The sequence below is a fragment of the Betta splendens genome, chromosome 8, assembly GCF_900634795.4.
Source record: "Betta splendens chromosome 8, fBetSpl5.4, whole genome shotgun sequence".
NCBI lineage: Eukaryota > Metazoa > Chordata > Actinopteri > Anabantiformes > Osphronemidae > Betta > Betta splendens.
This window is the reverse complement of record NC_040888.2, coordinates 9,528,103-9,543,213: the sequence shown is the minus strand read 5'-3', so window position 1 is coordinate 9,543,213 and position 15,111 is coordinate 9,528,103. Positions and strand designations below refer to the sequence as shown.

Below are 15,111 nucleotides of genomic sequence, written 5' to 3'. Positions count from 1 at the left end.
AATTGCAGAGCTGTTCAACACACACACACACACACACACACACACACACACACACACACACACACACACACACACACACACACACACACACACACACACACACACACACACACGAACAGACAGACCTGTAACTTATTTTTCATTATTTTATTATTTTATTATTGCTTCCTGCGATGATCCTCCTCCTAAAACGTTGGTGTCAATGGTCACAGTCAGTTTCCTGATGCAGCATGAAGGTGAAGAAAAGCTGGAAACCCTCAGATTCCCACAGTGGGATGTGCAGCTGTGGATTAGGAGGAAGGGCCTTTATAGATGTAGTATTGACATATATCTGAGGTGTAGTCAGGCAGAGGATGACAGACTGGGCTGTTTGAGGGTGACATGCTGGCGTAGTGGTTAGCACTAACCTCACCGTGAGGCAGCAGTAAAGCCTCCGTGAGTGACCAGCGTAAGAGGGACATTAGCCCCGTGTTTATGAGTCAGGACCCATCACTCAAAAGGTGACAACAAGAAAAGCATCAGTCGCTCCAGAGCCTCAAAGAGCTGCAGCTGGGACACGAAGAACCCGGACACGACACACGAGAGGACGGCCAGACGAGAGGAGAGACAGGAGGGAAGGAGGAGAAGGAGGAGAAGGAGGAGAAGGAGCCAGAGGAGGAGAACAGACTGTTTGAAAGACAATTTGATTCAATTTTCCACTCAATAAAATACAGCCATAAGCTGTACACACACACACACACACACACACACACACACACACACACACACACACACACACACACACACACACACACACACACACACACGGTCTGTCTCCAGAGTGGTGTTTTAATTGAAGCAGGTTACGGTTGTGTCTCGACGAAATTGGAAAAATTAATCAGCTGGAAAACGGTGTGTTCTCTCCCCTCCAGGCTTCGGAGCGTCTCTCCCTGTCTCTCCCTCTCCGTCAGTCTGAACCGAGCTGGCAAATGAATTTGCATGAGCTTCGTCTGTTTGCTTATTTGTTTGGCGTTTATGCATTTGGGGATGAATTATAGGTTGATAGTGTCTGGGGTAAATCTGGGCGCGTGTCTGTGGTGTATGTGTTAAAAGATCAACATTGATGCTTGTTTCACTCAGACACACTATAATATGTGTAGCCTTCATACTACTGAGTGTCACATCCACTCACTCCGTCACCTGAAGCTGAGCTGGTGTTCTTTAGTTCCTCTGGTTAACAGTTAACAAGGTTAACTTTGGGCCTTCAGCACTCTCTCCTCCAGGGTTTGATTCCAGGCGTCACCAGGTGTCTGTCTGTCTGGACTCTGCATGTTCTCCTGGCTTCTCCAGTTTCCTCCCACAGTCCGAACACCTTTGTCTGACTCACTTTGACTTAATGATATGATAGGAGGAAGTCTGATTGTCCACTGTAGTGTTCAGTTCTAGGATCTGTGTGATCAGCAGGATCTTTAAAAGAAAAGGCAAACTTTCACATCAAAGACAAGAGAAAATATCTGGTGGAATTCCACACATAAACAGCCGACTGAAAGGCTGTGATGCAAAGTCTGAGAATTTAAATCTATATTAAGCACACGCTGCATTTCTAAAGGTCAAAGTTCACCTCTGAAGTATTATTCTTTTCTGCTTAAGGAGAATATTTTAAAACAGTCATCTTGTTTAAAATATCTCAAACTTCCCTAAAGAAAACACGCAGCATGTTATCAATGCAAACACATGCACAAAGATAGAGCGGCTGTGACGGCTTCTCACTGATTTAATCTAGCGTCATCCTGATTATTATTCTATAGCTGAGCATCTTTAGCATGCTAGTGTGTGACATGTCAAAGGAATCAGATCGGAGACGTCTCGTTATGTAATGCTGCTCCACTTAGAGCGGGCCGGGCCTGTCACCCCCAGGCTGCAAATGGAAGACGGATCGTCCAATCACGGCGAGTGTTCCTGTACATGCTACATTACTTCAGCCAATTGAGCGTCACCTCATGTTACTACAGGCATCAATCTGACCAGTAACAAATAAACCAGGTACTGTATCAAACACAAAGAGACGCGACTCCTACAAGGACATGGAACAGCACAAACCTCACAGCATGAGTTCACATAGTAGAAACTGTAGCAAATGCTAACGTTGCTAATGTTTTACAGGGACGCTAGTGTTAAATAGTCCTGCCTGTGATGGGCTTCACACACCTTGTGAACTGCAGGAGGACAGGGATGGACGACACCAGCAGTCTGGAGTGAAAGTCTGGGGATCAGTTTGTTCAGTTGGTAGCTTCTCGGTCTGGATTTATCTACTGAGTGAAAGTAGGATCATTATTTAATATGGACTCATGATTACAGAGAAGAATATGAGCTTGTCTGGTAACAATGGATCTACTCAGTTTGTCTGTCTCTGCCTGCTGAACTGTTATACCAACACACTGGACCTTCTGACTCAAAATCTCCTCCATCAACTAAGTGAAAGATGACACATTTATTTCAGTAACACAAGGCAAAGTAAGCTCTAAACACAGGAGAGAACTTAACATCATTGCACCACTGCTCTTCAGGGGAAGAGTAACGAATGAGAACAAATGAATGAAAACAAACAAACCTGACATGAGGAACAATCAACATGACAAAGGAGATGCTTTGTTCAACAGGTAGATTCCAGTCAACTAAGACCAGACGAGCACACACACCTTTAGAAACAAAGCAAACATCTGCAAAATGAATGAGCAACTAAAAGCCCATAGATGTTTATGATAAGCAGACCTGAGACCAGTGATTCCCACACAGAGTGTGTGCACATGCATATTCATCTGCCTCGCTCTTATTCCTAGTCTTGCTCACGATCTCCACTGCACATTCATGAAGCTGTGCTCTTCATGCAGAAGACTGGTTGTGGGTTAAGGGGAAGAGCTTTGTGGCCATGACCCAGCTCACAGGACTCACTGACCTCCTACCTATTCATCAGGCCAGAGGAGTCGAGGTCAGAACCATCTTCCTCCATTTCACACAGCACCTGGAGCGGCAGAGTCGTCTTCACGACGGCCCCCATGCCTCAAGACAAAAATGAGAAAGGGAGTGAGAAGTGACGGTGATGGCAGTGGTTAAAAGCCAGACGCTTAATACGTCTGTCTGTTCTTCCCTTGTTTACATATTTCTAGTGTGAGACAAGCGTCAGGTCAACACTTGCTTATATGTGGACAGGACAGGACAGGACGGGTACACTGGACCCAGGAGGAAACGAGCCTCAATGTCTGTATTGACAGAGAGAGTTCTTCTGTTCTTTGCTGTTTTGTGTCTGTATTTGCATCCACTGACAGACTGATACAGCCTGAAGTGATGAGGGAAGGATGGAAATAGGACATGAAGATGGAGAAGATAGAAAAACACTTGGAGGTGGTGTGGGGTTGGGGGGGGGGGGGGGGGGGGGGGGTTTGTCCTGCGGTGCCTGTGAGCATTTGCTGAAGTCAAGACAATAACTTTAGTTTGGCTGTCACTGCTCAGACTGTAATAACTGACAGGATACGATCAACAGACCAATAAGCAGCGAGATGGTGACCAATCGCTGCAACAGCTCACAGATGCAAATAATATCAGAAATGTGACCATGTCGTCAAATCGCCACATAAACAGCTCCCTGTTGATTCACAGAGTTTTTCTGGGTGGCCTGAAAACGGAGCCGGCCGCTCCAGTGATTTGCAGCCATCTGAGCTTTCAGGAGAGTAAAGGAGATCTCAGAGGCTTGAACTGTCACCTCATGAGCACCATGACAGTTTTATAGTGACAGGGTGTGGAAGCCAAGCAGGAAGGTACAGGAGACGAACAGAATACAAAGAAAACACGCCGAAAAAAAAACCCATTAGAGGAGAGGATCCAGGACAAAAGGCGACAGGATCCGTCTGGTGAGATGTTATCTGCAGCAAACTGAGCCTGACTCACTGTCAATGAGCTGACACAGAGAAGAGGGAAGAAAACAGAGACAATGCAGATTTAAAGGAGAACCTTAATTTCTTTATATGTGAAATAAGGTAAACAACTGAATTAAACGTGTTGAAATTCACAGAGCAAACGATGTGAGAGCGACTGTAAACCCTGCGGCTGAATGAGGTGGGAGGAGGAGGAGACGGACATGAAAGGAACAAATAAGAGACCGGGGGAGAGAGGAATGAATGAGGAGGGCTCCAGTAAGTGGAGGATGAAACGGAGCGATAACAGTGACAAAGCTAACGAGAACCCCCCCCCCCAAAACATCTGATTTATGAGTGGACAGAAAACCAACAAGGTGCAGATGTGAAGCAGAGACCGACACAAAAGGAAGAGACGGAGGATGAGGGGAGCTGCTGCTCCTCGTTACCAGGAAGATACAGAATGGGATGGAATTAAAGACATCACCAAAACACAAGAACTGGGTTTGAGCCGTTCCACTAATGAGCAGAACCCGGTCAGTGATGTTAATTAACCTTCAAGAACCCAGATATGAAAAAAAAAGAATCAAACAACAAATCTAACCTATGGGCTACTGTACCAGGCACCACTGCAACCTGCTGTTAATGTTAAAGAGCAATGGAGACAGGATGGGAATCAGGTGGAAGACACTTCCAGACAAGGATATTGAGGTCCAAAGGTTTCTTCCAGGCTGATCACAGGAAGTGAAACCTCTCCACGTTGGGTAAAAGGACAAATGGTCCTTCACAAAGCTAACACACCAGATGGACAGGCGGCTGAGCAAGGATGTAACAGTGAACTGTTGTAAGGCCTGGGGTCAAAGGTCACCTGACACTAGCTTTGTCTGGAGACTTTATTAAAGGGCCACTTTTAGGAGGAGCCCAGTGTAACTGTCACACAGGATCCCTGTGTTTCCTTTAGCTCTATGAACTTTTGAGGTCTGCAACATTGCGCAGGAACCTTCAACCTCAGTCTCACTCATTCGTCCTGTGATGTCTTTACTAACCTGGAGACCCACATACTTAGTTCTTTTGTTCATTAAAGATTTACCTTAATGGGGTTCATATTTTCTGGCCTTTGCCGGATGCTTCCACTTGATCCTTTAATTCCTTTTGTTTAATCAGGATGAGAACTTACAGCACAGTGTGTGATACTGAGATTCACAGCAATGATCACAACAGTTAAAATGCACTGGGTCAGGCTATAAAACAGGCTAATTGGGATTATCCCAAGGAAGGCCTGAAGTGATTAAAGTAGCAATGTACACGTTCTGTCAGATCTGCATGAGATCAGCTGACACACTGTAAATCTTCTTCTCGCTCACCGTCCTTTCTGCCTCACTCAGGTCGTGCCTATAAATCAGACAGGAGATAGACGGGCCCGGCCAATTGGGCAAAATCATGATGGATGTCACCATTAATTAAGCAGGTTTTCTTTTATTTCCAAGAGGCTCGTCTCCCTGCACAGCCAACCTAATGATGAATACAATTAGTGCATTAATAGATGGCTGCGCCTTCAATGCTGATTGGAAACAGGAGCAGGAGGAAAGGTTGAACAATTTTAACAGAGGTAAGACCTGCTCCACAAAAGGAAATGTCTGAGATTTCTCCTTTCTTAAAAAGGTGAAACACAAGTTCACATTAAAAAAAAGAAAAAAATAAAGAATCATGACCCACAAAAACTGAACTAAAGGATTTGCAACAGGCAGGATGGCTCCTGCACTGAACCAACACTCATTGATGCACAGGTCCACGTAGAGACGATGACAATAGACCAGACGTCACTCTTGAAGTAAGACTACGTCCATTAACCACAGCTCATCCTTTAGCTAGATGGCTGATCTGTGACCTGTCAAATAGAGACAGGCCCTTCACACTAACTCTGATCAGCACCCGATGCTGAGCATCTTCACAAAATCACCTACTGTCTCTTATCAACATCATCAATGCAGACGAGTATTCAAAGCTGTAATTCAGTGGTGCTTCAGCGAAGCTCACTTTGCTCTTGTCCTCATCTCAGTTCCACAACGTGATGGCGTCTAACGAGTGTGTCTGACACGGGTTTGTCACGGAGCTTCATCCAACGGGTGTGTAACAGTAGCAGACCGTGAAGGAGGACACCCCGAGCTGCTTCACGCGTCGCGTTCATCCTGCAGCTGCAGAGTGAACAGCTGTGTCCTGTGTGCACACGTCATCAGCATGTTTGGAATGTTTCACTTGTGTTTACACTAACTTTGTTCATATTGTGTTTTTAATCCAAATTAACATCATTTACATTACAATATTTTTATATTACAATCTAATTTCAGTTTATGTGTCTAGGCTTTTAACTTGGAGCAGTGTTGACCTGCTCCTTCTTTCCTTTCTGACCACTTGGAGGCACTCTGACATCACATATGGCTCTTTGCCTGTAGAAGCTCCTGTCGTTCACCTCCAGCTGCTCCGTCCCTCATCACATGCATCTGCAGCAACACTTCCTACCTAGACTGTGTCTTGCTGTACGTGCACTTACAGTCGTTGAAGGTGAAGTAGAGACAGCAACTTATCTCCCTCCACATACAGTCACCTACACATGATAGACAATCATTGTGCATGTTTGTAGTTCGTCAGAACGTAGCTTTGCATGAAGCTTTTAAACACATGACCTGCTGAGATCATTATGTAAAACAACAGCTGTTCAGCTCAAAGCTCCTGTATCTCAGGAAACAGTTCTGGAGGGTCTGTTCAATAAGAAATAACAGTGTTCAATGAAAAGGACCCAAATACATCACTCCTCAAAAACGCTTTGTTTTAGTGGCAGGGCTCAGATTGACACACATCACACACAGATGTAACTTCCAGAAGTCTCAAAAGTTTTATTACACATCACAAACCAACATCTACACCATCATCCTTCACACCACAGCCACATGTGATGTGGAAATCCCCCCCCCCTTTTTCAAACATGCAGAACCTACAGTATAGGGCGGGGACAAGAGTGATGGGGCTTAACCAACCAATGGGAACTAAACAGGTAACAGGTAAAGAACCTCAAGGCTGAGAACCTAAATCAAGAGAACCTAAATCAAGAGAACCTGAAGACTGAGAACCTAAAGACTGAAAACCGAAGGGCTGAGGACAAGAAGGCTGAGTACCTAAAGGCTGAGAATCTGAAAGCTAAGAACCTGAAGGCTGAGAGCCTTAACGTTGAGAACCTAAGGGCTGAGGACAAGAAGGCTAAGTACCTAAAGGCTGAGAACCTGAAGGCTGAGAACCAAAAGGCTGGTAACCTGAAGGCTCAGAACCTAAATGATGAGATCTTGAAGACTGAGAACCTGAAGGCTGAGAGCCTGAAGGCTGAGAACCTGAAGACTGAGAACCTGAAGGCTGAGAGCCTGAAGGCTGAGAACCTGAAGGCTGAGAGCCTGAAGGCTCAGAACCTAAATGATGAGATCTTGAAGACTGAGAACCTAAAGGCTGAAGACTAAGGACCTGCTAGAGCTACACATGCTTCATCTTTCAATAAATAAAATAAAACTGAATTGAACTGAATTGACAATAGTTTGGTTCTCCACCTTTAGGATTACAAGTCATTACATTTAGCTTTTGTCTCCATCTATGTCTTCGTTACCTGTGTGCAGGTTTCCTGAGCCTTTGTAAGTTCTTGTCTTTCCTTTTTTAAGATAAAGCTTCTCTAATTGTTAGGAAAATAAATAAACAGTGTGGAAGACGAGAAGCAAGTGGTGGTGAAAGTGGCTCCAAGTGACTGAAACGGAGTCTGGGCCTGGACTGAACGATAATATTACAGTTTGTACTGTACATGCAGTAGAACAGTTTGACCCTTGACCCCACACGTTTACCACCCTCCCACTCTCACAGCACACGACTGACAGAGTGTGTGAGAAGGATGGAGACAGTGGCGTCCTCCTGTCTACGTCCATCACTCCCTCTGCTTCTCTGTCACACACTCCGTCTTGCTCCCGCTTCTCATTTGTTTGCCTCCTCTCACACAGCGCTGATCGTGCTCTCAGTTCTTCAATATCAGCACAAATGCCTCAGACATTAACATAACGTGTGCTTTATTAATGGCTTATTATAATTATGTTAAATATCATTAAGAGAAAACCAACTGTACCATTAATGACCATTAATCCTTTAGATGAATGTGCTTTAACGAATAACTGCTATGTGCAACAAATGTCAGTTAAAGGCAGTTTATGCATATTCACTATATTTTAAATAGAACGCACAGCAAACGGCGGCTCGCTAGGAGCAGCAACCAGATCACAATAAGTCAGACGCATCGTGTGACGTGTGCGTGACATTTAGGTTCCTTCGTGTAACAGTAACCTAACAACCCAGACAAATGTTAACAGCCAGAGCCCCTTTAAGAAATTACACCATAAATCTAGATTTATGCAACAAGGAAAAAAAATCCCTTTGGAAGAAACCTTCAAGCAGCAACTGAATAAAGATCGTACGATGCTAGAAACATATTTTTTGAATCTACTATTATGCAAAGTTACATTGGTTGTAATCTGTGTAATGTTTTAATTCTACAGACTCACCATGCACTAAACTCAGAATCTAGTGGAGTTACTGACGACACGCTGACGATGGGGAGGGAGACAGGCAGGTGGAGAGACAGGCAGCCGGGAGGTGCTTAGTGTTTGAGGTCAATACTGACCCAATACACTTGTACCATCCTGGCGTCACCAGCTCTCGACGTGCGTGTGTGTCTGGCGTCACTCAGACAAGCCACATGTCCAAACCCAGCGTCCAGGAGTGTGTGCGTGTCTGAGTGATTGATTTAAGTGGAGCCATAGAGATGCAGACGCAGAGTTGTTGCCTTTTCAGCCAAACTGCAAAATCAATGTGAAGTGGATTTGAATGAAGGCAGAACACGCTGCTTCCATTCAGAGTGTGTGTGTGTGTGTGTGTGTGTGTGTGTGTGTGTGTGTGTGTGTGTGTGTGTGTGTGTGTGTGTGTGTGTGTGTGTGTGTGTGTGTGAGATCCAGCTGGTAACCCACGGCGACGGAGCACCGTCGACCATTACACGTCCAACCGCTCTGCAGCGGCCATTAATGATAATGTTGTTGTTGCCGTGGCTACAACGCACCGTTCCACTCCATTTGCATTTGGAGAGAGACGCGGGGAAAAACAGCAGTGCGTGATGAGAAGGGGCCGAGCAGAAGCAGGAAACCACCGCGTTTCTGCCGCTCTGCCTTGTTTTCACACAGGTCTCACACACAAACGTGGGGGAGAATTCCTTTTAGTGTGTGAGTCGAAGTTATGGCCAGTGATGTCCAGAAAGCATCATGAGTCAATTTAACAGTCGTCATATTGATGCGCTGATGCACTTTCTTGATTTTTCCACTGGAAAACAGCACCGGCCTTCGGCCATTACCACGGGAGAGCAGCGATGGGGCCGACAAAGTGTTTCTCTCCAGGACACTTTGCTTTTAGTTCACTGACAGTAGCAGGTCAGGCTCAAACACTCAGGACTAGCTTCAGCCTCTTCAGTCGGTTTGTCATTGATACGTTTCGAGTGAGTGGGAGGTGAGGTCACTGAAGAACACCCAGTCCAGGCCCCTGCCGCTCTCACACACAGTAGACGGGTAGAACCTTGAACCTAGAAGCACCGACAGCCTTCATTTGTCCGTTTCCACCCTGTTAAACTCGTCTCTTTTGATATTTGTGGAACTTTTGAACGGTGGTGAGACCTCAGAGCGTCTGTGATGTTGCTTAATTACCTGAACGCCTCCATGTCTGTCTGCACACAGTCACAAGCCGCTAATCGCCCCCTTCACCTCATCTTCTGAAGTGTTGATTGAATTTGGATGATGTAAAAACGACACGTGTGCAGTTTTTAGTGGTGTTTAAGGCCTTGAAACCAACAGTAACTACTTCTGTGTCTTTGCCTCTTTAAACTGGTGCAGTTTAAAGAAGCTCATTGTTATTTTTCCTGTGTCTTACACATTTAACTGAGTCTTTACTTAAACATTTGGATGCAGGAGGATTCAGACACTAACACACTTTTTTCCTCTTGTCAAGTAAAAACACAGTTGATTAATCTATTTGTCCATGTGTCCGTCATCACAAACTGCACAACCTCCACTGGAGACAAATGGAAAAGTTCATTCACAACCAAGTAATCTCAAGTTAAAAAAGGTTAAGTTGAAAATGTTTGTGCTTAAACAAATCAAGCAAATGACTCAGTTTCCATAAAATTCCATAAAGAGTAAAGACATTTATTGACATCTAATAATCTGTCACATACTGTAACTTCCTGTTAAACTACAAATACAGTGATTAAACAAATATAGTGAGCTGATCCTTAAGCGTTTTTCAGTTCGTTTACCAGCTTGTCGCTGTTGCTGCTGCTCAACATTTGTCTAAATGAAGCCATTAGTTATTTTTCCGAAACCTCTTCAACTCAACAGATAAAGTAAGTTGAGAGCAAAAGGAGAATCAGCGAGCGAGAGCTAAGGCTCCGCCGAGACCGCTCACGTCTCTCGTCCTGGACGTGCTGCTTGTTTGTGTGTGTGGGCGTGTTATAAATCTCTCGCTGGTGAATTTACAGCTCTCCATTCACACATTTGACTCCACTACAGTAGAGCAGGGCCGCCTCACAGCTGTCTGACGCCCGTGTGTGCATGGCTGTTCTCAAGGTGAAGCCCAGCAGGACACTCTGTGTAACAATTAAGCCGGAGCGTATCCATGGAAACTGATGAGAGCGAGAGCGAGGGGAGAGCGAGGGAGAGAGAGAGCATTGAAACTGACAGAAGTTCAGTTCGGTCTCTCAGTAATAACAAAGAGATCTCATAAATATCTGCGCGCATGTTTATGCTAAGTGTGAGTGTGCAGGCGTGAAGCTGCAAGCTGCCTGTCTGCGTCTGTGGATTAACAGATGTTGGATATATTACAGCAATTATTCCAGTGAGTGAGAGAGAGAATAAAGACAGAACAAAGACACAGCGGACCCAGAGTCTGAGTTCAGTATGTTTTTGCAAATTTTTGCAGCCAGTGATAAGTTCTAAGTGTCGTTTAGCAGTGATCGGCACTCGCGCTACTCTAGAAAAACGTGAGGGGCTCATGTTTTGTTATGTGGTTCTGCAGCTGAGCGTCAGCTGAGCATCCAGTGAAGAGAAGGAGCTCTAAAGCTTCCAGGAGACTTTCAGGGTTAATGGAGGCTGAATGAATGAGGTGACGACTGGAGTCATGTAGCACTTTACATCTTCAATCAGTGCAGTTCACCAACGGCTGCAGTAACGCTGACATCACCTACTGTATTATTATATTAGTTCTATAAATATAATTAGATAAGATAACAATGTATTATAGTCATTTGAGCATCTAATCTATAACATAAGACGAGATAAGACCCACAGTGGTGAATTTCTGTAGCAACTGCAATAATGTTATTTATGCAGAAATGTAAAAAAAGATCAAGCAAAACAGTTTTGTTTCCGAATAAGTCTCTACTACCAATGTAAACTTGAATTTCGTAAAGCTCCTTGGGCAGCACACGCATGAAATGACCAATGACTGACAAAGGGAAACTCATGAATGAGTAGAAACACAAAGCGGCGGCCCTTTGGAAGCAGTGGAGCCGTCAGGCGTCCACACGGCGTGAACGCCGATAAACGAGCACACGAACGGGAAGCAGAGGCCGTGTCCGTTAACTCAGACGCAACGATGCTAACCTCTAAACCGCAGTGTGCAGTTAAAGATAAAAATAACGATTACTACAAATGTTAAATGACTTTGATGTTATTAAAATGAATCAATAAGTCCTCCGTTTCCTCCAACCTCACAGTGACCCCTGATTTCAGTCACAACCTCACATTCACCCCTGTCTGGGGACTGAGGTGGGGATGGGGGGGGGGGTAGACTTCCACGTCGCTGAGGTCACACAGAGGTCACTAGCTCCAGTCATGGCAACGGCAGCAGACAGGAGGTAAACAACAGGACCTGATCAGTCTCTTTAAATGCTGCTCTGCACTTTGTGGACTCACTTTCTCACCCTCTTCTGGTTTCTGTCACAACTTTGACCTTCTGAACTCACTTCCAGGGTCAAGCAGAGGTCATTTGGGATCAGGAAGGACGGTGACTGCTGGACTGGCTGTATTCGTAATGAATTCTATTCTGGTAAATGCTATAGAAGCCACGTTTCACCAGTGGAACAGTTCTTCCTAAAACAAAGAGTTGAGGCTGAACCTCTGAGAACAGACTGGATGATCTGAGCTGCTGACGGCTGCAGTTCCCTTGTGATGCAGCAGGTGTCGACCTGCTTCCTGTTTAAACCAGCAGCACTGTTGCTGTGTCTACTTCTGCTTGACTCACCTTAAGAAAAGTTTTGATTTACACGTTAGACAAAAACAACAAACAAACAAAATACCCAAATCTGTAAGTTCGAGGTGCAGAAAGGTATAAAACAAAGTAGCTTAATTAGAACAGGTCAGATGGAAGGAGAGAGAGGAGGAGGTGGTTCCTGCTAACGAGGTCTCCAGTGATGAATGAGTGTGAATGAGTGTGTCTCTAAAATATTGATGAGTGTATAATGAAGCAGAGTGATGCCAACTGGGCCTGGATGCTAGAGTACAGTACGTCTGCCTCTGGGTGGTCTTCACCTTCACTGCCTCTACAGAGCTCAAACTACGCTTCTGCTTTGTTTTAGACTTATTCTGTCCTGTAAAATATGAAATGCTGCTGGTACAAACATTTATTACAGCAAAAAACAAGACAGAGAAGAGTGTGAGTTTTATGAGAGACTTTCAAACAAAGGTACAAATGTAAAAACTGGAGCAGAAGAAGCAAAATGTGTACTGGCTTGAACTGTGTAAATGACTGTCTATTGTTAGAAACCCCCATCAACCAAATGGCAACAGCCATACTGACATTAGAACCAGGACCTATTCTCAGTCACGTGATGTGATCAAAAGATGTGTTGTTTATTTATTGAATGTCTGACAGATAACCGAAATCGGAGAGTGCGTAAATGAGATACGTGTTTTCATATTTTTGCATTCTTAATTAAGTTTATGCTGCTGCAGTAAAGATGCACAATCTTGGTTTGTATTTTGTAGTTCCAGCTGATAAACAAGCAGCAAATAAATGTTATGTAATGAATATATTGAATTACCCAAATGAAACATTTTTATATAAACAGTTTTTTATATTATAGTTTTTATATTATTTCACAGTATTCTATTTTATTTTATTTTTTCTTAAATTCCGTGTAAATATAAAGATTTTAACTTTGTTCATAAGTTACCACACAAATATAAACAGATAATATAATACATAATATACGCAGTATTTCACTCTAAAATGAAATGCTCCAATACCAAATTAAAATCACCAAATTTCAAAATACAATAAATCAATATGTAAAATTATTTGTTCACATTAGAGTTTGGTCTGGCCAACCTGATTATGCACATAAAGACAAACAACTATTCAAAACATTTTTCAAAACAATTTGTGTTAAATTGTGCTATCTTAATCGAATAATTACTTTTTTTTATTACTTTTGTTTACTCACTGATGCATCTATTTATATTTCGCTTTTTTTGCTTCGAAAATTCTAAACAATTAAAGAGAATAAAAAAAGAGAATAACTAAATAACATTAATACAAATATAATGAATACTCAATATATAATATTAATTATATTTATATTCAAATGGTAATATGCATTTTCTGGTCAATCACTTTAAAACAATATAGAGTAAAATGATTTGCAAGAAAAGAAACATTAATAGGACTTTGAAATCCATTTGATGAAAAAAAAACTAGAATCATAAATGTCAATTGAAAAAAATCTATTCAGTAATAAATAGAGTCTGTCTGATTAGACATAAGCAATAAGCTCCTCAGCATGAAGCAATGAAGCATCTCTAACTAAAGACGAGGTGTTACTTATTACAAGCAGCAGGTGGCGCAACGCAGAAATATCTGAAAACAAATTTGAAAACCAAATATTAAAATCACCATTCTTATTCTGTACCTCCTTGAAGTCTATTTATATAACAACATTCCTAAACATTAATATTTTTAGATTTTCATAAATATTTTAGTACATTATATTTTGGTTTTGCTGCAGCCTAATCACATTTTACTAAGGCAGATTTGATTTATTTCAGTTTTCATCAAGAAAATCAGAAAAGAGAAGCAAAATAAAAATAATAAAGCAGTCTTATAAAACAATATTATTTACAATTTTAATGCAATTGTGATAACTTTTTTTGACGTTATTACTCTCAATCGACAGAGGATAAGAATATTAGCCCACAATGTCAAAGGAGTTATAATCATGTCTTATAAGTACAGTCCAGTGGTTTCTCTGCAAAGACTCTAGACATGAACAATCCCAAACAAAGAGATGTCTGTTGAAATTATAATCGTTAATATCTGCATGTGCTTTAATATTTTATATATATATATATATAGATATATATGAATGGATAATTAGGAATGTGATGAATTTCTATTAGAAACACACTTGGATTTTCAGTTTTTGATTATTTTTATATTTTGGAATTTGTTTTAAAAGCTTTGATTAATAGCGTTTATTTACACGTGGACTTGTTTGAAAACAGTTTTCTGTAAACTGTAACTTGTAATGGAGCAATTTTACTGAACAGGTTCTTGTAGTTTAATTTGAGTATTGTGTTCATAGGCCCAGGGCTGCTAGGCTGCATCATATTGTGTCAAAAAGATTTGCAATAGATTGATGTAAAAATATATAAACAACTGGAACCACAGACATATTTTATTTGCAGCCTACAAAGCAACGTTTTCCTATTTCATGTCATATCACCATTTCAGCTATCATTTCAACTTCCAAAACCATTTTTATACAGCAACAAGTAAGAATAAAGAAGAACTGAAAACTACAATATCATAATTATCATGAAAACTATAAAACCTGAATCCTAGATGAAACCAACATTTTTGGCAAAATCATCAGATTAAATTAAAGTATTAAATATACAATTAACTGTGTCTAAACCATGTGCATGAACCCAACAGAACACCGCATTTGGAAGGAGCAGCTACTGTAGCGGCAGGAACAACGGGGTCAAAGGTCAGTCTCATTTTTTGTCCATTACTGTTCAGGGTCGTGTGTGTGTGTTTTTTTTTGGTGTGTGTGTGTGTGTGTGTGTGTGTGTGCGTGTGTGTGTGTGTTTGTGTGTGT

General features: G+C 42.4%; 1 protein-coding gene across 1 annotated transcript in view; it reads right to left on the bottom strand.

The window, feature by feature from the left end:
• Nucleotides 1-3,037, bottom strand: part of cbx1a (chromobox homolog 1a (HP1 beta homolog Drosophila)) — a 25,220-nt gene extending 22,183 nt beyond the window's left edge. The window contains exon 1 of the mRNA XM_029159813.3: nucleotides 2,943-3,037. Coding sequence (XP_029015646.1) covers nucleotides 2,943-3,037 — 95 coding nt within the window. The remainder of the gene's footprint in view (nucleotides 1-2,942) is intronic.
• Nucleotides 3,038-15,111: the final 12,074 nt, after the last annotated feature.